At 44.8% G+C, this 25643-nt stretch overlaps 1 protein-coding gene across 1 annotated transcript in view; it reads left to right on the top strand.

Annotated features, from left to right (window-relative positions):
* Window positions 1–5436: 5436 nt before the first annotated feature.
* LOC119187883 (uncharacterized) overlaps window positions 5437–25643 on the top strand; it is a 60119-nt gene continuing 39912 nt past the window's right edge. Inside the window, exons 1-6 of the mRNA XM_037435990.2 lie at window positions 5437–5643; window positions 5957–6152; window positions 6290–6480; window positions 7139–7259; window positions 18662–18807; window positions 18877–19011. Of these exons, the coding sequence (XP_037291887.1) occupies window positions 5623–5643; window positions 5957–6152; window positions 6290–6480; window positions 7139–7259; window positions 18662–18807; window positions 18877–19011 (810 nt within the window). The 5' untranslated portion in view covers window positions 5437–5622. The remainder of the gene's footprint in view (window positions 5644–5956; window positions 6153–6289; window positions 6481–7138; window positions 7260–18661; window positions 18808–18876; window positions 19012–25643) is intronic.

Below are 25643 nucleotides of genomic sequence, written 5' to 3'. Positions count from 1 at the left end.
GTTGAGATGGCCCTACCACGCATCACTGGAAGGCAGATGCAAAAAAGCAACGTACCTTCTGCTACTCCCGAAGAGTACTAGCGGAGGAATGTGTATTTGCCTTTGCTGGCTGACTTCGAAAATCAATTAAGAGACCGGTTCGATGCCCATAAGAAGGTCGGGGTTGGCCTTAACACGCTGCTGCCGAAATTCTGCGCATCGGCTTGCCTTTCTGATATTGATGATGCAGTGCAGTTTTACCTTGGCGACATCCCTTCGGCTAATGTCATCGAAGCATGGTTCACACTGTGGGTGAACAAATGCTGCCAGATCGAAGAAAAGAATCGCCCAGCTTGTGCTTTACAGGCCTTAGAGATGTGCAACCGCGACTTTTTTCCGAACATCCACAGCCTGCTTTCTATCCTGGCGACTTTACCCGTGTCGACGTCGACCCCGGAACGGACATTTTCGACACTGAGAAGGCTGAAGAGCTACCTTCGAAATCATATGAACAACGACAGATTGACCGGACTAGCACTGCTCAGCATCCATCGAGAACTTCAAGTGACCCCAGAACAAGTCCTCACAGAATTTTGCAAGTTGCCGAGAAGGAAAAACTTCCTCGTTTAAACTTCCCTCTATGTTTCAAGAGTCGATTAAAAGCTAAACCCAGCTAGCCCAAGCTTCAACCCTTCTATCCTTTCGCAATTACGAGGAAACTATCCAGCAAGCAGAATGTGCGAACGGTAACAAGAAGATCGGAATGTCGGGTGACTTGTTTGTTTGCTTGCATACATGCTGTCATGGACTGCCATTTTTGCGACCCGGCGTAACGGCAAATTAACGGGCGCCGCACTCCCCCGCTGACCAGTGGAACCGTTCGCTCATGAAAAGACTGGCCTTTAGTGCAGGGAAGTACTGAATGGGGTGTTCTTCTTCAAACGTTAGTCGCCGATGTTTGATCCTTTGTACCTACGGCGGCGTCGGCAGGGTCGTCAAAGGCCGCGATGCACCCCGAACTAGCTGTAGACTGTAAGACGCACCGGCTGAAACACAGGAAACTGACCATTCCCACGGGCAAAACTGCTTGTGGACAAGCCGTATGAGAGAACCCCAACAGGTTGTCACTCTCGCTCAGTTGAGGACCCTCTGCTAATTAAAAAGGGACGTGGTCAATATATTTTAGGGTGGAGTTTCTAACAATGAAACGTGCATGATTGGACCCATGTAGAGGTCTCTTTTCCCCCAGGACGAGAATCAGGGGACACGGAGGTCGATTTAAGAGCCGGATTTCGCCTTGCTAAGCAGTCTAGTTGCTGACCAACATAGTGTAGAAGGAGATCAAGAAGTATCCCTTAAGTGGTTGTGGCTCAGTGTCGGCTGACCACCTAAACTTAGCCATTCGTCTAGTTGTGACGCGAAATTAACGTCTGTAACGTAGGCATCGGTACTTGAATCTCGAGTAAGCTCAACCTGCCCGAGATCGGCTTCAAGCACTAGCCTCCCGGAAACACCAGCGCTGCAACACCACCGACATCGCAGTTGTGCCAGAACTCTGTCTGACTTCTCGCATCCGATCGCCGTGGACTCAACGCTGCCGGTCATCACAGATATCCCTTCACCTGTTTATACCTTCGGACTTTCTCATCTGTAGTTTTATTGTTGGTTAGTTTTGTGTAGTTTGCAATACTTCTCTCTTGTAAGCTGATTTATTGATTTTATACGTATTTTGTTAGTTGGTATTAAGTGTTGTACTAGATTCCTCTGCAATATTCCTAGATTCCTCTGCAGTGCTGCAATATCACTAGAGTTTTGTTTTTCCCCACATACGCCTCTGATCTCTTCACTGTCTCTGCTTACGTACGGAACGACCTAACCTGTTGCCATTCCCGTCGCCGACTTCGCGCTGGCGACGCTAGAGTGGCAGCTTGTAACACATACATACCGTTTTTGTACCGCGGTTACATTGTGTTACTTCATCAGGAGCCGTTGGTCGCGGTGTCCCCGGCTTTGGTGGTGCTATTGTCCAAACTTATTTCTTGCTTTAACCAGAATTTGAGGTTGACATACCGATTTCTTAATTTGGATACAAATAATTGAAAAGTTAGCTCGACGTCACCTGGCTAAACCCACTCGGGACCCCTCGCGTGGGCCCTCGGGACGGCCAGAATTTGAGAGGTCTAGTTCTGGGCCATTATGAGGTTCTTCATTTTCTCTTGGTAAAAAGCAGTGTTGTATCTGTTACCGAAAAAAAAAAGTAACTAAATACGTTACTCGTTACACCTACAAAAAAGAAACGCGTTGCCACCCTTCGTTACCAACAAAAAAATGTAACGCGTTACCGTTACAGTTACCGAAAAAAAGTAATGGACGCTATTTCTGCCATTACTCATCAATAATGAATATCAATCATTTTTGGTTTTGCAGCAGAAACCCTCAGTAAGAATATTTTAAAGCTCGCACTCTTCACACAAATCTTCTAAGCCGAACGACAATTTTACCCAAAATGTTGATTTAACTAGAATTGTTTGTACAAACGCGCTGAACCTTAGCAATGTCATGGAGCTTATAGTTAGAAGCCTCTATAGCTGTATGTGATGGTTTCGGACTCTACTAACACGTGGTGACATATTTGTATCAACGTCACATCACGCACAATACGAGATTCAATCATCAACGCCTTAACACGAATTCCCACAAACTAGCCCAGTTATCTGTTCTCTTAAGGATAAACGCTCTCCGCTAAGTACGCATCTCTGGACTCTTAACAAGTTTACGGCAATTCTTCCAGTGTGTTTTTTCTGGCAAAATTAACGCGCAAAATTTGTAGTAGTAAAGAATTGTTTCAATGGCTTAGTAACCTGTGAATATATTTGTGAATAAGCATTTCTTGTTCACTTTAACCTGTTTACTTACCGCAGAAATCGGGAGCATTTATGTGAAGGTGTTCATGATCAGCCTCGCTCGCTCTGGAGCTTTTTAATTAGAAACGTTAACGTGAACGCAGTCTGCCAATACTGTACGGGCTAAGTTCAGCATGCCAACAAATTACGTACTCATCATGTGGTCGGCAAGAAGGTTGGGCATACCATCGGCAACTTTTATAGTGAGACAGATTGGGGCGCAAAAGCATTTCGTCAGCTTTCTACACCTCCGCAGCAGGGAGAGAAGGATCACTTAATTTGTACTGTTGGGCGGAGTTAGAAAAGCTGGTTTTTGTCGCTGTGACGGTTCAGAATTGTGGGGCTGTCGAGCACAAGGTAGCAGCCGCAGTGAATCACAATGAATAGCCAGAAAGCCGTCGGTCTTGTCTCGAACATTATTGTCGTGCTCTCGGAGACGGTCATTGAGGCACCTGCCTGTCTGGCGGATGTGGCAGGCTCCACACGACAAAGGGAATCTGTAGACTACCCCCATGCACACATCACAGAAACCGATTACGATGCCTTACCTGACATCCAACTTTACGTCTCGTGACCAGACTGCCCCCTTGTGAGAGCGAGGCTAATTTGTGAGGGGCCGAAAAAAAAAACACATGGACACCAACGTGCCGGCCAATTTTTTTCAACTCGCTCGATCGCTGGATTTCGTGCCGACTGGTTGTGCCCCCGTGATCTCCGACGACAGCACAGCTCTGGCCGACTGGCTCGCGCACGCCATCTCATGACGCCGACAAGAGCTCTCGCTCAGTGGTGCCCCGTCCTCGGACTTCTGCGACCATGCCCATCTTTCCCATCTTCTCCTTACTTCTGTATGTGGCTGTCCTAGCTGCCCGTCTCTCTATCTCCATACCTTTAATTATTCCCTATCCTTTTTTTAATCCCTCCTTACCCCCATCCCCTGCGCAGAACTGTAGAAGTGCCCTCCGTTGAAAGAGAGGCAGTAACGGAACTGCGCTTATTTCTTCTTTTTCCGCTTTCAAAAAGTCACTTATTTCTCAATCTATGTGGCGAAAGCTGATGTTTGTAAGAAATGACCACGACTTTTTCGTGTCTGCCTATGTTTTCCTGTACGCCGTCGTATAGCACGTCGTACGTGCCCCTTAGTTCTGTAGATGCTTTCGGCCACAGCAACCAGCAACGTCTCAGGATATCCAGCATTTCCAAGGCAAGCATTGCGGCGGGGAATGTGCGTGCAGAGAATTGGTGCCTTCTAAAGATACCCCATTTACCTCCCAAATTCCTCAAACTAAATTGCGTCCACGCTTTCTTTGTGAATGCCCGGTAGGCGACAGTGGTCTGACGCTGCAACAGAGAAATTCGTCGGGGTGAGTTCTGGGAATGTGGCACCTTCGGAATAAAAATGTAACAAGTTACGTGGCACCTCACGTTACCGAAAAATGTTAACGGAAGTACGTTACCCGTTACAGTTCCGAAATTGTAATGAGTACGTCACTAAGTTACCAAAAAAAGTAACGCGTTACCGCCAGCACTGGTAAAAAGGGGGTAACCTGTCTTTCGTGGCGTGCAACACACTGGTACTGCTTTGCCATGGATTCCAGAATGTTTGTACCACTGTTCCGTTCAGCATTGTAAACGGCTACCATCCTGGCTAGTACAAACGTTATCAGCTTGCCGCTTCTGATATTGCTGTTACGTAGCTGTAAACAACTGTTTATATAAAAGATATGTGAGTTTGCAACATGTCTGTGTTTACCACATTTGTACATATTTCTAGCGTCATGTTGTAAGGTTTCGCTCAATAAAAAATTACAACAGAGTCACCTTCCCTCAGCATGCTTCGCAATGAACATCGATTCCTAAGGTACGTGGGATCTCTCGAATATTTTTCCACTTGTAGTATCGTTGTCGATTTGCTGGTGCTGCCGGACTTAAATGAAGCGCCTTATGGGCTGGTACACCTGGTTTCTGTTTCGTCGCACGTTGGGAACGAAACTTTTTTTGTCGTAAAAGGCCTTATTGCAGTCACGTTATCACACTGTCTTTCGTTTTTGATTGCTTAAATTTTTTCAATTTTATTCAATGTATCTGTCTGCTTTTCGCGGCTGACAAATGAGCAGTCATTTCAATTAGTAAAACTATATATTCATGAGCTGCAAGTTGATTAATTTCTTTCACGCGTAGTAATTAAAATTATTGATGATCAGTGTGATACCTATAATTTTAGCATCTATCTTTTTTATGTCAAAAACAAGACGGTTGCCTCTTGATCATCCACTTGGCTAAACAAGACGCCATGTTGTTTTGTTCTCCCCGCTTCACACAGGAACATAGATCAGTTGCGTAGTGGGAATTACTCTGATCTAACCGGAAAAATTCAACTGCAGCACGTATATGGATTAAGACGTTTATTATTTTGCACAACTACCACCCCACGCTTTTCATCTTACACTGAGCACGACTTCTTACCTTCTTAACATGGCGACTAAAGCATCAGGCAGTTTACGTGAGTTTGACATCTGTTGCTCTAGCAGTCACACTAACACATACGAATATGTTTTGTCCAATCACGTTTCCCTTGGCGCTGTTCTTGCGCGCAAAGAAAGGAGACGTACTTGGGACAGGTTTGAAGTCGTCACTACACTGTGTGCATCGAATCGTAATTACGTTTACACTCTCTGGTGTCAACAGCCGCGCTCAAGAAACGTGGGGAACGGCGGAACGACGCGTGAAAAAGAAACTAATGGATACCGGAAAGCTCATCGTGAGTTTCTCTTCATAACATTATGAGCGATATGCATGCTCAGGCTTAATAAGCTCGAGAACCTCTTTTCAGTAATGCATGCAAAGCTAGCTGATCTGGCGATGCTATTCAACCAAAAAAGAAGCGTTCTGTCAGCATTTGTTCAGAACGTGGCTTGCCGCGAAATATGCTTCGACAAGCTTCGACGCTTCGAATGGCACACATTACCGTATTGCTGAAAGGCAAGCGTGCCAGACCTTCTGGTAAAATACTGCTGTTGCGTCCAACCGCACTAAGTAACCGTAGGTTAACACGTGTTCGTCCCTTCGTTCAGGCCCACCCGAGCGTCCGGGTCAGAGGATCTGAACACATCTTCGAACCTGTGGAATGCGCCAGCAAAAAATGCGGGGTACTGCCGGTTCCTCATCTGCACTGTCCGTTATGTAACAAAAACTCAGTGTTTATGGATGCACGCATCGCGAAAGCGCACTACAGAGTCAAGCACGTCGACAAAGGACTGTACTTTGCCGGTGAGAATTAATTTGAATTTTTCGCTCTTATTATGGGCTGCTTCACCCGCAGCGCAAGTAACTTTGCGAAAAGTGTGAACTATCTTCTAGACGAACTTATGAATTATTTTACTTTTTTCCCCCTGCCTCTCCTCTAGGATTAAGAATGCTGCGATGCTCAGCTACGTGCAGAATATCTGGAAGCATTAAGGGCGAAAAAAAGTTCAGAGGGCCCCACTGGCACTGCTACAAATGCAGGAACGGTTTTTGCAGACGTGATGAAGCAATGAAGCATTTTGAGACACATTTCAAGTTGCCACAGACAACATTTCAGATTAACATAGTCCAGGTGAGTTATGGTAATTGGTTGCTTGTAATGCGATAATTAGCAAAGTGCGTGAAAAGCACTGGCACTTGTAGATATCTGTTTTTATACTTGAATATGTTTTTCCTAAAAAATTTTTTATTCACTGTTATTTACCCAATGTTTGGCTTTAAAATCATTATAAGTGCACTGCTAACAATCTTACAAATATAACACCTGTCAGGCTTTGCTTTTATAAGATTTATTACGCATTTGCAATTTTAAGCAAGCAGTTTATAACTTGTTCATGCAGAATATGCATAGTATACCATCAATTCAATATGAAAGACCTTTACTGTTGGTATAAAAGTATGCACAGAGCTCGCCCTGCCAGGCAGTACCAGCAAGGGCCTATGTCAACCCTACATAGCCATGGTTTTTCAGCGACCCAGCACATGCCCGTCTGATGCCATGAGTTATTATGAAAAAAAAGATATCAAAACAACACATCTGTGGCCAAACACTTTGGTTGTAGTCATACGATGACTATCGTGCGCACGGCCATGGCTATGGTGACTGCTGTACTAGTGCCCTTGCAGATGATGTCACGTGCATGCCTCATACTCAACCAGAATTTCTCTGTATGAGCAGTCATGCAAAAAACTGTGCTGCGTTACCTTTCTTAACATTCATGATATTTCAGGATGTTAACGAAGGAATGGGACTTCAGTCAAGTTTGGACAGCAGTTCTGTTGAACATTCAGAATGTCAAATGTCATCAGCATCTGATATTAGCACAGATATGGATTCAAACACAGCAGTTGGTAAGTCATTAACGTTTTCAGTCGGTCCTTATGCATCTTATGCAGTTGGATGTCAAAACTGTGTGCAATAGCGACAGTGGTACCAGCACAGTTACCGCATCTAGCATGTAGTTTTACTGCAGAGCTGTGACGCCAAACAGTTGTGGTGAAGCTGGTCTTCAGAATCTTTGCAATTCATCAGCTTCTTTTGTGCATTAGTAAGGTAGTCATCTGTTTCCTCCAGGTGTAAGAGTCAGTCTCCTAGCTCTGGCTCTGAAACTCTCGCAGCGGTGGTCATTAGCTCTGCCAAAAATGGGCATTCTCACATACAGTCAGTGAGTGCAGCTAGCCGATTGAAACTTGTATTGTCGTAGCTCACAACTACCATGCGTGCAGACTGGGCGAGGTGCTTTAAAGGTAGTTCACCCAAATTTGGAAGCTGCCTCTCGTTGAAGGACTGCTCACAAAGTAACTGCTGCATGTCGTGCAGCAGTTGTCATTATCTTTGTACACAAAGTTTCTCAAAAAGTAGCTGCTACAGCCTACTCTGTTGAGATGGCTCCAGGTTCTGCAGGACTGTTCATTTGAGATCGTCCTATGCTATGGCAAAAGGCATACCTGCAAGCAAGTGTACAGCATCAGTGACGCCTGATGCTAGCGGGGCAATGATATGTAGGTACCTTTCTCTCTTTGAAGGTATGCACTACAACTGAAAACAGGCCTTTACTTGAGTAAACCAAACTTGGTTATTTTTGGCCAGAAGCTGGGAAGCTGAAGTTCTGTGACGATGATGAGAGGCACAATCATGGCATCATCTCCATCAGCTGGAGCAGAAAATACATCTGTATGCAACTCAAGAGCAGAGATATGACTGTCGTTATATTTGAAGGCAAATACAGGTTCCTCCACGTGGCGGTGGGGATGTCTGGGTGTTCGGATTATTGTCTCTTAAGAAAGGGCGAGGCCCAACGACCCTTAGGCGAAGGTAACGAGTTCAAGGACGAACAGAGGAAACCTTGCAATATTGTTTCGAGAGAACAAACGTGATGCGTGGCAATGGCCATGGGCAGTAAACCCTGAAAGGGATTGGTAGGCTATGTTTTCCTACAATATTTACTAGAGGGAACTCTGGGTTAGTGTCTATGGGGGCTGCAATGCATGGCACTTCAGCCTGGATGGGAATAATGGGTAGTGCACAAATTTGTCTTGTCTTCGTTCGTTCGGCTTTGTTTGATTTCATGAGGCCTGAATCCACTTTGTCGCAAGACTAAGTTCAGGGAAAGTTCAGCAATTACGCTTCAGCACTTCAACTTTTTAGGCTCATCAATTCTAATCGGCTCATGAAGTTTAAATGGTGCAGTTTTTTATTTGAAACAAAACCAAAACACAGTAGTAACGGAAGCCACTAGTGCGTCCGAAGTCTGCAAGCATCAAGACTAGGCAAACTTGTGTACTACCGATCATTGATCTGAGTCATTTGACAAGGATAGTTCAAAAGATGCTGATTTGTATATAAAATCTTCCGAGCCTAGCAGCTTATTTTTAGATCCAACTTCTTAGAGCGAAATTCTTAGCTTAAAAACTTCTCGGCAGGCTTTAATGGCATTAAGGTACAAAAGCTGTTTCCTGTACAAAAGCTGTACAAAAGGAGTTATAAAGATTTGTCACACGCTTGAGTCACGTTCTTTCTTCTCTCGTCCTGACAAAAACGCTGTAAGCTCAGCAGGGAGAGATTGCAGGGTCAAAGAAAATATGTCACATGCGCCTCCCGACCTTGAGCACTTTTGTTTTCTTTGAATACGTGGCTTTTTCTGTGTGAACGCAGCGCATGCGTAGGCAACTCGCGGCCTATCGTGGCGAACCTTGCCACAACTGGGCTCGCCGTGTTCAAATCGGCCAGTGGCTAATAGATGGCCTTCTACGAGTGATTTTTGAGCGTTCTCCATCATTTGTCGAGAAGAAGAAGCAATTTTTAGCTATAATATTTGGCTCGCGTGTTCTCGGGAGCTGGTACTATCGTTCGGCAGTGTTTTCTGACCATGCTCAAAATGTGTTGCCGGGCCCCTCTAATGACATAGTTTCAATTCCACTCACTCCAGATATATTTTTTTATGTAGACGATACGAGCGTAGTCTATTCTTTTGCTGACATAGCTACTCTCGTACCACTGGTAAGCTCCTGGTCAAAGAATTTATCAGATTGTTATACATTAATCATCTACAATGAAATGTCAGTAAAATAAAATTAATGGTATTTCATGCCAATAATAAACTGGTGCGATTGCATGATGCTCTTACGTTTTGATGTGAGAAATAGAGTGTGTTACGCAGTATAAATTTTTGTGAGTACCGTTTAAGACAAATTTTTGTTGGACTAAGCACATAAAGTTCATAATACACAGCATTTAGAAAACAATGGGTATGTTAAATAAATATCGCAACTTACTGCCTACATTTCTTAAGTGACATCTTTACATTTCATTGATACATTTTCACCTTCATTACTGCGTACTTGTTTGGGGTGTTACATTTCAAAGCAATTAAAACTTATTCATTATGCAAAACAAGGCTTTTTGTTTTGTTCATAACTTAGGACATCATTAACATGTAACCACCTATATTATCATCAATCGTATACACAATATCCGTGCAATGTACGCTCGACTCTCCAAGCTCATTTATTGTCAATATGCAGCCAGTTCTGAAACCCTTCTATCCACTTATAGCAATAATTCTCCTCAGTGTCAATTCAGACATTTGGTATTCATTATGCCAAAGGCCAGAACAAATTATGGATTACAGTTACTAAACTGGCAAATTATAAACTTTTTAAATATTCACAAGGTTCTAATGTCATTTATTACTGCATATCACGTGCTGGCAACATTCAGCAAGAAATAACAAAATATTTTCTTATAAGTTGTAAATGTTTACCTATTTAGAGCTTCATTCATTTATCTATTATGTATTTTTTTGGTTGTAATTTGTGTTATGTCATGCCATTACTGTCGAAAGGTCAGTAATTCTGTTTTCGTGCTATTGCTTCTGTTTTATTTCTGTATTATTCCTGTGTATGATGCATCTTGTTCCAAGTTGGAGTCACATTTTTGTGTGTGGAATTCCACCACAGTCTGCATGTCCTTTTTTCTATGATTGCTATGATTGCTGATACCTTTTTGTATAATATTTACCATATGCATACAAGTATTCTGTGTGATGAATGCATGAACGGTGCTAGAGGCTCTGCCAGTTGACATTTTTTTCACCTTTTGCCACGTCACCTTTTGCCACTAGCACCATGACAATCTGGTTGCTGAATTGAATAAATAAATAAAATCGTTTCCATGGTGACTAAATGATTGCAGCACCAGAGTCTCCTCTAGTTAACTTTAGGAAACACTTTGCAGAAGGCATTCACTACAAACTAATGCAGAGTAATTTAAGGGGGATGAAATTTCAATTAAGAAAAGTGGTACTTGATTAAAAAAAAATGGAATTTCAGTTATTTGTTGGCCTCACCTCATATTTATGTCGTTGATCCTGAAAGGGTTAATTACTATAAGTGTAATTTAGAAAAAGACAATGCATACTACATGAACATCTGCATGCTCATGTATGCTTGTTAGTAGGCTTATAATGTTGCTCATCAGCAGCGCTGGTAGGTAAGTGTCCTCATTGCCACGTTTAGTCCATGTCGCACTGCATTGTGTGCCTTTCAGTTGCTACCCATGTCTCAACAAACACTCAATAGGCTTGAAGAAATCAGCTCTACAAGGATATATTCAAGGATATTGTAACAAGGTTCTTTAGAATAGATAACAATATAGGAACAAGTTTCATTGGGGACAGCATCATTTTAAGGTAACTGGTGAGGCTGTTTTCTGTTTCTTTTCACTTTATGAAGACACACAAAAAAGTCTTACAACAAAGATGTTATATAGGGACACAACGCATTATAACACGGGAAAAAAAAAAACTACACATGCCCGAGCTGATTCTCAACATGAACGTCTCACCGCCAAGTGCTTGAAACGTTTGCGGGGCTCGTCTACGTAGGCGCGGTATAACTCAGGAATGCCGGCACCGCAGGAGTTCGGCAAAGAGCAGGGCAACGCTTAAGCTGGTCTGTGCCGAAGACCGAGGTCGACGAAGCCATGCAAGCTTCTCCTCCGACGCGTGGAACAGGGGCCGCTGACACTTGAAGCCAAACGAAGCAAGCCACTCTGACCCTTATCGCCTGCCAGGCACTTGGGACAAAACCACGGCGGTCACTCTGGCGAACCGTCTTCCTTGCTGCCGCCCACCCAAGCACAGCCTTCCGAATCCCATCTCGTCACACTCCACGTACACTCCTCTCCCCTTCCTGTTGCAGCCTCTCGTCGTCTTCGTCTTCACTCTAGTTCTCCTACCGTGCTTCTGCCCGACGAATTCGTCTGCTATGTCCATGTCGGCTTTTGCACCGCATCACATGACATACGCGCCCATCTCTCATCACAGAGATATATGTTGCCCTCGGCACACACATACATGGCATGGACAGCCTCAACGACACCTTGCTGTTCTATGGCCATTGTAAAATTTTAGATAGACATGGGTGGTTTAATGTCCCAAAACAACCATATGGTTATGAGAGACGCCGTAGTGGAGGGCTCTGGAAATTTGGACCACCTGGGATTTTTCAACGTGTACACAAGTCTGAGCACACGGGCCTACAGCATTTTTGCTTCCATAGAAAATGCAGCCACCACAGCCAGAATTCGATCCCACGACATGCTGGTCAGCAGCCGAGTACCTTAAACTGACTACTGTGGCAGCGCTATTGCAAAATTTTATGCCACTTCATCTAACAAATTGATAACGACATTTAACACAGTTTTGCTGCCTCTTTAAGTTAAGTCTTCTAATGGCGATAATTGAGAATGAATGTAAATTGAAGGTGAAAATGAAAAAACTAAGCTTCACAGCTCCACCAAGTTTCCATGCCCCGCCGCGGTGGTCTAGTGGCTAAGGCACTCGGCTGCTGACCCGCAGGGCGCGGGTTCGAATCACGGCTGCGGCGGCTGCATTTCCGATGGAGGCGGAAATGTTGTAGGCCCGTGTGCTCAGATTTGGGTGCACGTTAAAGAACCCCAGGTGGTCTAAATTTCCGGAGCCCTCCACTACGGCGTCTCTCATAATCATAGAGTGGTTTTGGGACGTTAAACCCCACATATCAATCAATCATCCACCAAGTTTCCATTGTTATTTTTCTGTCGATTCACGACAAAAATGTAGGGCAAATACAAACATTATTTGTATACGAAAAAGTGACATAAGGAAATAGTGTAGTGCTAGCTTGCCAAATCTGCCTCTCTTTGGGAAGGCTTTATCATTGAACAATATATCTGCAAGGTCACATAATCTAAAAAGAGCCCGAGCACAACTTGTTCACAAACTGCCCTGCAAAGGCGCCTGCGCAAGTAGGCGTTTGGTGTGTAGCGACACCACGGACCCGAGCTAACGGGGGAGTTTCTACTCCCTCCCACGCCTAGTCGTGCGTGGCTTTGCCGAGTCCGGGGAAAAGGGGATCCTGGGGGTTGAGCTGACGCTGGGTGATTGGACCTTTAAGGCCCCCCGGCAGAGGCAACACACCCCTTTGGCCCCGGCTTCACGTAGACGGCACTTCTGGGCTGACCCACCCATGGGAAATCGGCAGTCGCCTTTTCCTATCTCTCTCTCCCTACATCTTCGTCTTTTGTTCTCACTTTACATCTTTCCTGTATTCTCCTCACTTCATTTCACTTCCAATTTTTCCTGGCGGCAAGGGTTAACCTAGTGTAAATATCCAACCTTGGGTAGATATATTAGGTTATAGCGGCCATGTACGGCTGGCGTCTGCGCCTCCTTCGCGTCTCGCAGCGTCCCCTTGTTGGGCTCGATGGTGGGTGGCCAGCATGGCCGCTGAATAAGCTATCAAAATTATGGGAACCCCTAGCCCTCTCACAACTAATCGCCCCTCAAAGAGGTGGTGCACCGATGCAATTTTTGAATTTATTCGAAAAAAAAAAGATAACTTCCCGAAGTACCACATTATCCACTGTGAAAGTACAGAAAAGAAAGCTAGAAGCATTTCACCTTTCCTTGTGTCCAAATGTCTCATAGAAATGCTGGGCGCAGGCTACAAGGCCACAAAGACTGCCAGTGGTGACCTGTTACTTGAAATAAAAGACATCGCACAGTACCAGAGACTACATAAACTCACAGCATTTGGGGATCAGCCTATCACAATCACACCGCATCGAACCATGAACACAGTGAAGGGTGTTGTATCAGATGGAGACCTGATGGACCTCTCTGATGATGAACTTCTAACAGGCTGGAAAGAGGAAAACGTCATTCAGGTGCAGCGTATCAAACTAAGAAGAGAAAATAAGGAAATCTCCACGAAGCACATCATACTAACTTTCGCATCTAGCACCCTCCCCACTGAAATAGCAACAGGATATCTTAAACTGCCAGTTAGACCATACATACCTAACCCACAGCGCTGCTTTAAGTGTCAGAGGTTCGGGCACGGCTCCCAGAGCTGCCGAGGACAGCTTACCTGCGCGAAATGTGGCACCAAAGGTCATACCGCTGACGATGGCTGTCAGCTACAAGTCCACTGCGCAAACTGTGAGGGTGACCATCCTGCATACTCCAGGTCATGCGTGGCCTGGAAAATGGAAAAAGAAATTATTAATACAAAGTTTAAATTGAACATAAGCTTCTGTGAAGCGCGGCAGCGCGTTTTCCCGCATTTTGCTGGGAACACATCGTATGCGGAAGTGGTGCGAGGGGGGTCAGCACCACTTCGGTTTTCGGCAATGCCTTGGACCACGCCCAGCGTGCCGAGGCAAACGCCACAAGCCCCCATGGGGGGAGCAGCCTCGGCTGCCCCACCCTCCTTGAATACAGCCCCACCGAACGCCCCTGTGAACCTTGGCAGCAGCCAGGGCACCACACAATAAAGAGATCCCCTCGACCTCCAGCCCGGTGGGGTTTAAGGCTCCGTCTGTCACGACGAAGCCTACAACGAAAACAACATTATCTGTCGTCTCTCCTGAGGCGATGGACACATCAACTGCACCGGCGCAGACTTCACCAAAGGAGCGACGGGGCTCCCTCGACCGCTCTAAAGAAGACAAAATGGTAATTACAGGGCCTTCTAAAGGCTCTGTAATTACCGTCACTTCTTTCTTTAGACACCAGCTACACTCATTTCGTACACACAGCATTTCTTTACTCCCATAATGGAGACACAAATTATGCAATGGAACGTCAAAGGACTACTTCGAAACCTCGATGATGTCCAAGAACTTCTACACAAACATTCTCCAAAAGTGCTGTGTGTACAAGAAACACACTTAAAATCCAAGAATACAAATTTTTTGCGTCAATATGTTGTCTTCCGAAAGGACAGAGATGATGCTGGGGCGTCATCTGGTGGTGTAGCCATTATTGTTAATCGAGGAGTAGCATGTAGTCATCTATCACTACTAACATCCCTAGAGGCAGTGGCTGTTCGAGCACTTTTATTGAATAAGCTCGTCACCATCTGCTCTCTATACATACCGCCGCAACACCGCCTGGAAAAACATGATTTCCAGTCTTTAATAGATGAGTTACCAGAACCTTATTTGGTTCTAGGGAACCTGAATGCGCACAGCGGTTTATGGGGTGACTGTCGATGTGATGCACGAGGTCGTCTCATTGAACAGTTCCTCTTTTCATCAGGTGCTTGTCTGTTGAATAGAAAAGAGGCAACATATTATAACCTTGCAAACAATACTTACTCCTCCATAGACCTCATTGTCACATCTCCTTCACTTGTACCATTACTTCAGTGGAAAGTCATAAATAATCCATACGGAAGTGACCATTTTCCTTTAGTTTTGAGTACACCAATAATATATGAATGTCTGCCACATGTTCCCAAATGGCTGGTGAACAAAGCCGACTGGGAACAATTTCAAAAGATTACACACTTAAGTTGGACCGACATATGGGGATTAGGCATAGATGAAGCTGTGCAGTACTTCACGGCTTTTCTTACTGACGCAGCAGCCAAGTGCATTCCACAAACATCTGGACTGCCTGGCAAGCGACACGTTCCGTGGTGGAACACTAAGTGTCAGAATGCGCGAAAGGAACCGAACAGAGCGTGGAGGTTGCTGCGCAACTCGCCGGCGAAAAACCTTGAGAGCTTTAAGAAAATAAAATGTCGAGGCAGGAGAACGCGTCGGCAGGCCAGAAGAGAAAGCTGGCACAAGTTTTTATCAGGAATAAATTCATATACACAAGAGGCTAAAGTCTGTGACGTGGTTCGTAGGGTAGCAGGAAGTCAAGTACACTCACTCCCACTCGTAAACACACAGGGTGACAGCCTGGAAGATTAGGCGAACTTCTTCGGTGCACACTACGAGCAAGTGTCTAGCTCGGCACACTATACTGAAGTTTTCCAAAGATATAAAGCAAGGATAGAAAAACAGAAACTAGAATATAAGTGCACAAAACACGAGGCATACAACCAACCTTTCAACTTAGCTGAGCTACAAACATCACTAAACTCTAGCAGTAATTCTGCACCAGGCTACGACCGCGTCACGTATGAAATGTTGAAAAACCTGCCGCCTAAAACGCGAAAAACTTTACTCTCTCTATACAATGCTATCTGGCTTTCTGGCACCATCCCTGCTTTCTGGAAAGAGGCTATTGTTATCCCTATTTTGAAACAGGGTAAGGACCCTTCCTCAGTTTCAAGTTATAGGCCCATTGCACTAACCAGCTGCCTTTGTAAACTTTTTGAAAAAATGATAAACCGCCGACTTTTACATTTCCTTGAAACACACAATCTGCTCGACCAGTTCCAGTGTGGGTTTCGAGAGGGTAGATCCACCACCGACCATCTGGTGCGTATCGAGGCACAGATCCGAGACGCTTTTGTCCACAAACAATACTTCCTTTCAATGTTTCTCGATATCGAGAAGGCTTACGACACAACATGGCGTTTTGGCATATTAAGAGACTTGTCTCACCTGGGTGTGCGCGGTAGAATCCTTTCCATAATCGAGAGTTACTTGTCCAATTGGAAATTCCGCGTCCGTGTGGGCAGTATTCTCTCCCAAACATTTGTGCAAGAAACGGGAGTACCGCAAGGTGGTGTACTTAGTTGTACACTTTTTATTATTAAAACTGAATTCCTTGCACCTGTCCATCCCCCGCAACATGTTCTATTCCACATATGTCGATGACATCCAGCTTGGCTTTAAGTCATGCAACCTAGCAATGTGTGAGCGACAGGTTCAGTTAGGTTTAAACAAGCTCTCCAAATGGGCAGAGGAAAACGGATTCCGGCTGAACCCAGAAAAAAGCACGTGTGTCTTGTTCTCCCGAAAGAGAGGCGTGCACTCAAAACCTGACATTCGACTGAACGGGCAACGTCTGTCCGTCAATGCGGAGCATAAATTCTTAGGCTTAATCTTGGACAACAAGTTGACATTCTTACTACACATCAAGTATTTAAAAACAAAATGTTTAAAAGCCATGAATATTATAAAAGTGTTGTCACGTACTACGTGGGGTAGTGACAGGCAATGCCTCATGAACCTGTATAGAAGCCTCATTCGCACCCGCTTAGATTATGGGGCCGTTGTCTATCAGTCTGCTACTCAAAGTGCCTTGAAGATGCTGGACCCCATGCACCATTTGGGCATCCACCTTTCTACGGGTGCTTTTCGCACCAGCCCCGTAGAAAGCCTTTACATTGAGTCAAATGAGTGGTCGCTTCATCTGCAGAGAACTTACATGTCCTTTGTTTATTTCCTTAAAGTGAAAGCAGACAAGAAGCACCCCTCATACTCTACAATTAATGATTTGTCGAGCTCAACTCTGTTTCAAAACAGGCCTTCGATGAGGCAGCCCTTCTCAGTTCGCCTGAAGAGTCTAGCTGAGGAAACTGGAGTCTCACTTGAACACAGTTTAATGGCTCCTGTAGCATACCCGCCACCGTGGCAATGGCAGACTATAGACTGCGATGTGTCTTTTCTAGAAGTTACAAAACATGCGCCTATTGTTCATATCCGAACATACTTCCTGGAACTTCAACACAAATACACACGTCCTGAGTTCTTCACAGATGCCTCTAAGTCCAACTCCTCTGTGTCCTATGCTGCTGTTGGCCCTTCCTTTTCGGATGCTGGCCCTCTACATCCAGGCACAAGTATCTTCACAGCGGAAGCTTAGGCGATACTTGTGGCAGCTAAACACATCAAACAATTACAAATACAAAAAGAAGTAATTTATACAGACTCCCTCAGTGTGGTAACGGCTCTGCACAGTCTTAAAAAACAAAAAAACCCTGTCCTTGTCTCACTTTACTCCATTTTTTGCACACTCTACACACTCAACCAACATGTTGTAGTGTGCTGGGTGCCAGGGCACCGTGAGATCCAAGGCAACGTGAGGGCGGATCAGCTCGCTGCATCCGTCCACAAAAGCACTGCCCCTACACCCATATCAATCTCGGTCCTTGATCTTAAGCCGTCTCTCAAACGAAACCTCAGGGACTACTGGCAGAGCAAGTGGGATAAACACACACAAAACAAACTACACGTTATCAAGCCACACCTTGGCCATTGGCCACCAGTATCAAAATCACATCTAACAGAGGTAACACTAACAAGACTCAGGATAGGACACACATACACGACACACACACATCTTTTGTCCGGTGGTGATCCCCCATTGTGTGATAAATGTGGTGAGGCATTAACAGTTCTTCACGTTTTAATCCAATGTAAACAGTTAGACACTCTAAGAAGACAACACTTTCCATTACCCTGCCGACAACACATACCTTTACACCCTGCAATGTTCGTTGGTAGGGAACCGCTTTTTAGTCATAAATCATTGTTAGCGTTTTTAAAAGAAACTCATAATTTTTATATCATATACCCGGGCGTTCCGTAGCACAACCTCTCGAGAGAGGTTTTTGCTGCGGTGGCTACACAGGAAAGCACTTGCTTCACGGCCCTTCGACGCAAGGGTATGAACAAGTGAGATACTTGTGCTAATGCCATACATGTCCACCATCGTTTTTCATTATCACCAACTTTTGTCACCCATTCACACCACGCACACCTTTCACGGCATAGTCATGATTTTATTACTTGTATGATTTTACCCGCCTTACTGCGAGGAATTTAATGGCCCTTATACAGCCGCTAATGACAATCATTGTCCACATTCCTTGTCCCATGAACTGGCGCTCTTTGGCCATCAAATGGCCCTAGCGCCAAAAAACACTATATATCATCATTGTTCACAAACTATCTGCAGTGTTGAGTGAGCAATGCTTATGTAATGTCCTGTTACTATACGTTATGCTAAAACTTTTCATTGCAGCAGTAACGGTTGATATGACTGAAGAGCCCCCTGAAAATTCTGGGTCACCAAATACCGCAGAAGAACCAACAACAGTCATGATTATTCAGGAGGAGGACACGAGGTCACTCTCATCTAACCCAGGCTGTGTTACGAAGACCCGTGAGGTAAGACTTGGAATATAGATGATACCTTACTGGTTTGAACGGTCTGTACAATATTTTTTAATGTTTCAGGAAGACCTTTCTGAGAAAAATTTGTTTCTTGAAAAGCTCTTGACAGAATTTAAGCAGCAAATGGACAACCTGAAGGCAAAATATACACGCACTGAGAACATGCTCCAGTTGGAAATCATTTCTTTACGTCGCCAGGTAACTTTATTTCTTTCTTTTAATTCACTTTACCTTGTAGAAAGTGCGAAATACAAGTACATAGAAATGTGTATAGACAGGTGGGCTGATTTGTTCAGCATAGTACTGGAACAGCAGTGCAAGGAAGGTGAGGACAGTAGAAATGTAAGAAAGATGCTTGTATTCATGTTCAGATGCTTGTTTCATGTTCGTTATGTCTTCATTCTTCCTGTGCTGCTGCTATAATAAGTGTTTTTTATTTATTATAAGATAACGTTATTGTACTAATGTTGCCTCATCTTTAGACAGTTCACTGGCAAAGTCACAGTCATTTGTGCTTTGTGTACTGTAATTTCAGAGTGTTAATAATTGTTCACTTGAGGGGCTCTAATGACATCGGACATTTCTCTAGCTGCTAGCACATTTTTTTCCAAATGTTCAGTCTAAATAGCTCAATGGTTTATGTGTTAGCGTGGTGTATAAGCAAATCTTTTCGTGCACCCATACTTTTTGGTGGGTAATGCAAATTGTGGAGTTTTTTTGTCATCATAATTGCTTCTATAAACTTACCTCGGAAATCTGAAATAAGGTTGATTGAGTATCTTTTAACAGAATCGAAACTTGGTCTAGTTGGTTGTACATGGTGTAACTGTGGTTTTAGCACAGAAAGAAACAGACAAACACTGGACAAGCACTTTGTCCTGTGTTCCTTTGTGTTTCTTTGTGTGCTAAAACCACAGTTATACCAAATATATTTTAGATTGTACGAGTATCTTTTAGATCTGTGTGTAACTTTAACTGGAAATGTTAAGGAAGTGTTAAGTTCTATAGTCAACAATATTGGAGAGTCGTGCCTTGAAAAAATGTGACCTGCTATACAGCTTTGTTCATATGTTGCCGTTGATACATTTTTTTCAATTTCTATGCTCTGAAAAAGCAGTTCCACTTACCTAATTGCCATAGGGTCATATGTATGACCTTCGTGTTTTCCAGTCATGTCCATAAATTTGATGGCACCTGCATTGAGTGCTACATGTCATCGCTGAGACAGTCAGCGCCTGTTGCATGGCGATATTTTACAGGGACTAAGGGTATCACCTGTTCTGTGCTCTTGGAGTATAGTAGTCAGATGGCAAACTGCTGGTTGGGAACTTGCATGCATGCACATATGCTTCTTAAAGGGTGCAGAAACCAGTGCACCATTTGCCCTTGACATGCACCATGTTTTTGCCATTTTGCTCACCTTCTTTTCTATACAGCTTTGCTCATTCACAAAACTTAACCTGCAGGCAAAAAACTGTTTAATTAAGGATGTTACGTTTTCTAGGATCTTATGTTTTCGTTTTTCTGTTATCCCCAAGAAACGTAACAGCGGGGTTGTGTTGTGCATGCCTTGGTTCTTTCTTTTTTAAAAAATTTGTTTTTGTGTCTAACACAGAGACAGCTATATGCTGACAATCTTCAGATAGCATGTCGGGCCTCAAGCATACCCACATGTGAGAGGCAGCTGCAGCTAACCATCAACAAACTGACCAAATGGGCAGATCGAAACGGCTTTCGCTTTTCTACTCAGAAAACCGTTACCATACTTTTCTCGCAAAAGCGCGGCTTGTATCCGGACCCTTTTCTTAAAATAAACAATAGTGTACTGCCACTCAAGTCAGAACACCAGTTCTTGGGTCCAGTCTTTGGCAGAAAACTAAACTTCATTTCCCACATAAATTACACAAAAAAGAAAGCAAACAAGCCGCTCACCATCCTGAAAATACTATCATGGAAACACTGGGGGTGTGCCGATAGAGTCTGCCTTTCACGCATATAGTACCGCTCAATTGCGCGCAGCATACTTGACTATGGCAGCGTTATTTGCGGGTCAGCCAGAAAATTTTAGCTCAAACGTCTTGACCCAATACATAATCATGGGTTGCACTTGGCGACTGAGGCGTATAGAGCTTCTCCCATCCAGAGCTTATATGCTGAAAGCAACGAGCCTTGCCTGGAACAAAGAAGAGTGCTACTTACTGTATCCTATTTATTAAGAACCCGATCAAAACTAAGCCACATATGTCACACTATTGTCTCTCACATCGGTACCAGAATACAATACAACAACAGACCGCACACAATAAGACCACTTCTCCTGCGTTTGAAGAAATATGTCTAGAATACAAGGTACCGAATCAGGCGCTAAGCGTTGTCCGAACACCGGAAACACTAGGTTCATGGTTCGACTTCTCGCACCACACTGACCCGAGCTAACGGGGGAGTTTCTACTCCCTCCCACGCCTAGCCGTGCGTGGCTTTGCCGTGTCCGGGGAAAAGGGGATCCTGGGGGTTGAGCCGACGCTGGGTGATTGGACCTTTAAGGCCTCCCGGCAGAGGCAACACACCCCTTTGGCCCCGGCTTCACGTAGACGGCACCCCTGGGCTGACCCACCCAGGGGAAATCGGCAGTCGCCTTTTCCTATCTCTCTCTCCCTACATCTTCGTCTTTATCCCTCACTTTTTATCTGTCCTGTCTTCTCCTCTCTTCTGTTTACTTCCAAACTTCCTGGCGGCTAGGGTTAACCCTGTGCAAATAGCCTACCTTGGTCTAGGCGCATTGGGTTATAGTAGCGTTGTACGGCTGGCGTCTGCAGGTTTTAGCACCCGCAAACTTGTAGCGTCCCCTCATTGGGCTCCGTGGTGGGTGGCCGCCAACGCTTCTGAAGAAAATTAAACTGGCATGCATAGAGCATTTCCATTATTAAGTGATCGTACCGCCTTAAAGCGTGTACGCACCGAAGACTTAGGATTTTTCAACCGATCAACTGAGCCCCGCCGCGGTGGTCTAGTGGCTAAGGTACTCGGCTGCTGACCCGCAGGTCGCGGGTTCGATTCCCGGCTGCGGCGGCTGCATTTCCGATGGAGGCGGAAATGTTGTAGGCCCGTGTACTCAGATTTGGGTGCACGTTAAAGAACCCCAGGTGGTCAAAATTTCCGGAGCCCTCCACTACGGCGTCTCTCATAATCAAATGGTGGTTTTGGGACGTTAAACCCCAATAATCAATCAAATCAATCAACCGATCAACTGAGAACTTCCCCCATTTTCATGTTATACATAGTGAGATAAGCAGCAAGCAAGCCAGAACTGTATCCCCCTTTGTAGTAGCCAGATGTCTCACAGAAACTCTAGGAGCCGGGTACAAAGTTACCAAAATGGCCAGCGGAGACCTCCTCCTTGAAGTTCGAGAAAAATAACAGTTTGAAAAGCTACAGAATCTTTCAACTTTTAGTGACACTCCCATCACTGTAACGCCACACAGATCCATGAACACAACCCGTGGAGTAGTATCTGATGCTGATTTGCTCGGCTTGACTGAAGACGAACTTCTGGAGGGGTGGAAGAGTCAGAATGTGACCAATGTACAAAGGATCACCATTAGAAGAGACAACAAGGTAGCACCAACAAAACACCTAATACTCACGTTCGCTTCCAGTAATCTGCCAGAAAGTATTCAAACAGGGTACACTAAGACATCGATCAGACCATACATACCTAACCCACGTCGTTGTTTCAAATGCCAGAAGTATGGCCACGGCTCACAAAGCTGTCGTGGTCGCCAAACTTGTGCACAATGTGGAGTGTCAGGCCACAACTCTGACAATTGCGAAGAACCATCACACTGTGTGAACTGTGGCGGAAATCATGCCGCATACTCACGGTCTTGCTCATTTTGGAAAAAAGAAATTATCACATTGAAAATTAAAGAAAATATCACATTCAAGGAAGCAAGACGAAGAGTGTCACCATTTTATGGCGCTACATATGCTGATGCGGCGCGTCAGGGGGCAACGCCGCACCAGCCCTCGTCACTCCTTCGGCCAGCGCAGAGCGAGCCGACGGCTGTGGCACCTGCCCCCAAGGCGGCAGTAGTTCAGTCTACTCCGCCTCCAAGCAGATTGAGGCCGGAGACTCCAGGGTCCTCTGGTCTCAAGGCCTCCCCTCACCAGGCGAGGCCTAAAATTCGAACCACCAGCTCGCATGTGCGGGCAACCAGTGCCTCTGGGGAGGCAATGGATACAACGGTACCCTTGGTACCAAAAGAGCGGTGCGCCTCCTTGGAGCGCGTTAAGAAAAATAAAAAACCAATAACGGGGCCGGACGACCGTCCTGCCACCTGAATTAACGAGCTCACTCCAACACGGGATACTCTTTGTACACACAGCAGTATTTCTCTTGTTTAAATATGCAGACAGAAATATTACGGTGGAACATCCGAGGCCTTCTTCGAAACCTCGATGACTTACAAGAACTCCTCCATGAACACAATCCAAGAGTGCTGTGTGTACAGGAGACACACTTAAAACGAACTAACACAAACTTTTTACGTAACTACATAATCTTCCGAAAGGATAGAGATGATGCCATGCTACCATCCGGTGGTGTAGCGGTTATAGTAAGTCAAGGTATAGCATGCACACAATTACCCCTTCAAACTTCCCTCGAGGCAGTGGCTGTCCGAGCAGTTATTCTAAACAAACTTGTCACTGTTTGCTCTTTGTACATACCTCCGCACCACCGTCTCGAAAAACTTCAATTCCAGTGTTTAATCGACGAACTACCTGAACCTTATCTGGTCCTTGGGGACCTGAACGCACATAGTGGTCTGTGGGGTGACTCTCGCTGTGATGCCCGAGGTCGTCTCATTGAACAATTCCTCATTTCATCGGGTGCTTGTCTGTTGAATAGGAAAGAGGCAACATACTATAACCTTGCCAACAAAACTTACTCTTCCATAGACCTCAGTATCGCATCTCCTTCACTTGTACCATTACTTCAGTGGAAAGTCATAAATAATCCATACGGAAGTGACCATTTTCCTTTAGTTTTGAGTACACCAATAATATATGAATGTCTGCCACATGTTCCCAAATGGCTGGTGAACAAAGCCGACTGGGAACAATTTCAAAAGCTTACTCACATAAATTGGACTGACATATGCGATTAGGCATAGATGAAGCTGTGCAGTACTTCACGGCTTTTCTTACTGACGCAGCAACCAAGTGCATTCCACAAACATCTGGACTGCCCGGCAAACGACACGTTCCGTGGTGGAACACTGAGTGCCAGAATGCGCGAAAGGAACAGAACAGGGCATGGAGGTTGCTGCGGAACTCTCCGACAGCGGAAAATTTTGAGAGCTTTAAGAAAATAAAATCTCGAGGCAGGAGAACGCGTCGGCAGGCCAGAAAAGAAAGCTGGCACAAGTTTTTATCAAGGATAAATTCGTATACACAAGAGGCTAAAGTCTGGAACATGGTTTGTAGGGTAGCAGGAAGACAAGTACACTCACTCCCACTCGTAAAAACACAGGGTGATAGCCTGGAAGATCAAGCGAACTTCCTCGGTGCACACTACGAGCAGGTGTCTAGCTCGTCACACTACACTGAAGCTTTCCAAAGACACAAAGCAAAGATAGAAAAGCAGAAACTAGAATCCAAGTGCACAAATTACGAGGAATACAACCAACCTTTCAACTTAGCTGAGCTACAAACATCACTAAACTCTTGCAATAATTCTGCTCCAGGCTACGACCGTGTCACATATGAAATGTTGAAAAACTTGCCGCTCGAAACGCGAAAAACTTTACTCTCTCTATACAATGCTATCTGGCTTTCAGGCACCATCCCTGCTTCCTGGAAAGAGGCTATTGTTATCCCTATTTTGAAACAGGGCAAGGACCCTTCCTCAGTTTCAAGTTATAGGCCCATTGCACTAACCAGCTGCGTTTGTAAACTTTTTGAAAAAATGATAAACCGCCGACTTTTACATTTCCTTGAAACACACAATCTGCTCGATCAATTTCAGTGTGGGTTTCGGGAGGGTAGATCCACCACCGACCATCTGGTGCGTATCGAGGCACAGATCCGAGACGCTTTTGTCCACAAACAATACTTCCTCTCAGTGTTTCTCGATATCGAGAAGGCTTACGACACAACATGGCGTTTTGGGATATTAAGAGACTTGTCTCACCTGGGTGTGCACGGTAGAATGCTTTCCATAATCGAGAGTTACTTGTCCAATCGGAAATTCCGCGTCCGTGTGGGCAGTACTCTCTCCCAAATATTTGTGCAAGAAACGGGAGTACCGCAAGGTGGTGTACTTAGTTGTACACTTTTTATTATAAAAATGAATTCCTTGCACCTGTCCATCCCCCGCAACATGTTCTATTCCACATATGTCGATGACGTCCAGCTTGGCTTTAAGTCATGCAACCTAGCAATGTGTGAGCGACAGGTTCAGTTAGGTTTAAACAAGGTCTCCAAATGGGCAGAGGAAAACGAATTCCGGCTGAACCCAGGAAAAAGCACGTGTGTCTTGTTCTCCCGAAAGAGAGGCATGCACTCAGAACCCGACATTGAACTGAACGGCCAACGTCTGTCTGTGAATGCGGAGCATAAATTCCTAGGTTTAATCTTGGACAACAAGTTGACCTTCATACCACACATAAAGTATTTAAAAACAAAATGTTTAAAAGCCATGAATGTTATAAAAGTGTTGTCACGTACTACGTGGGGTAGTGATAGGCAATGCCTCATGAACCTCTATAGAAGCCTTATTCGTACCCGCTTAGATTATGGGGCTGTTGTCTATCAGTCTGCCACTCAAA

This window comes from Rhipicephalus microplus, chromosome X (genome assembly GCF_043290135.1).
Source record: "Rhipicephalus microplus isolate Deutch F79 chromosome X, USDA_Rmic, whole genome shotgun sequence".
In the NCBI taxonomy this organism is placed as follows: domain Eukaryota; kingdom Metazoa; phylum Arthropoda; class Arachnida; order Ixodida; family Ixodidae; genus Rhipicephalus; species Rhipicephalus microplus.
Note: the sequence above shows the minus strand (reverse complement) of the source record. Positions and strands in the feature narration are given on the sequence as shown.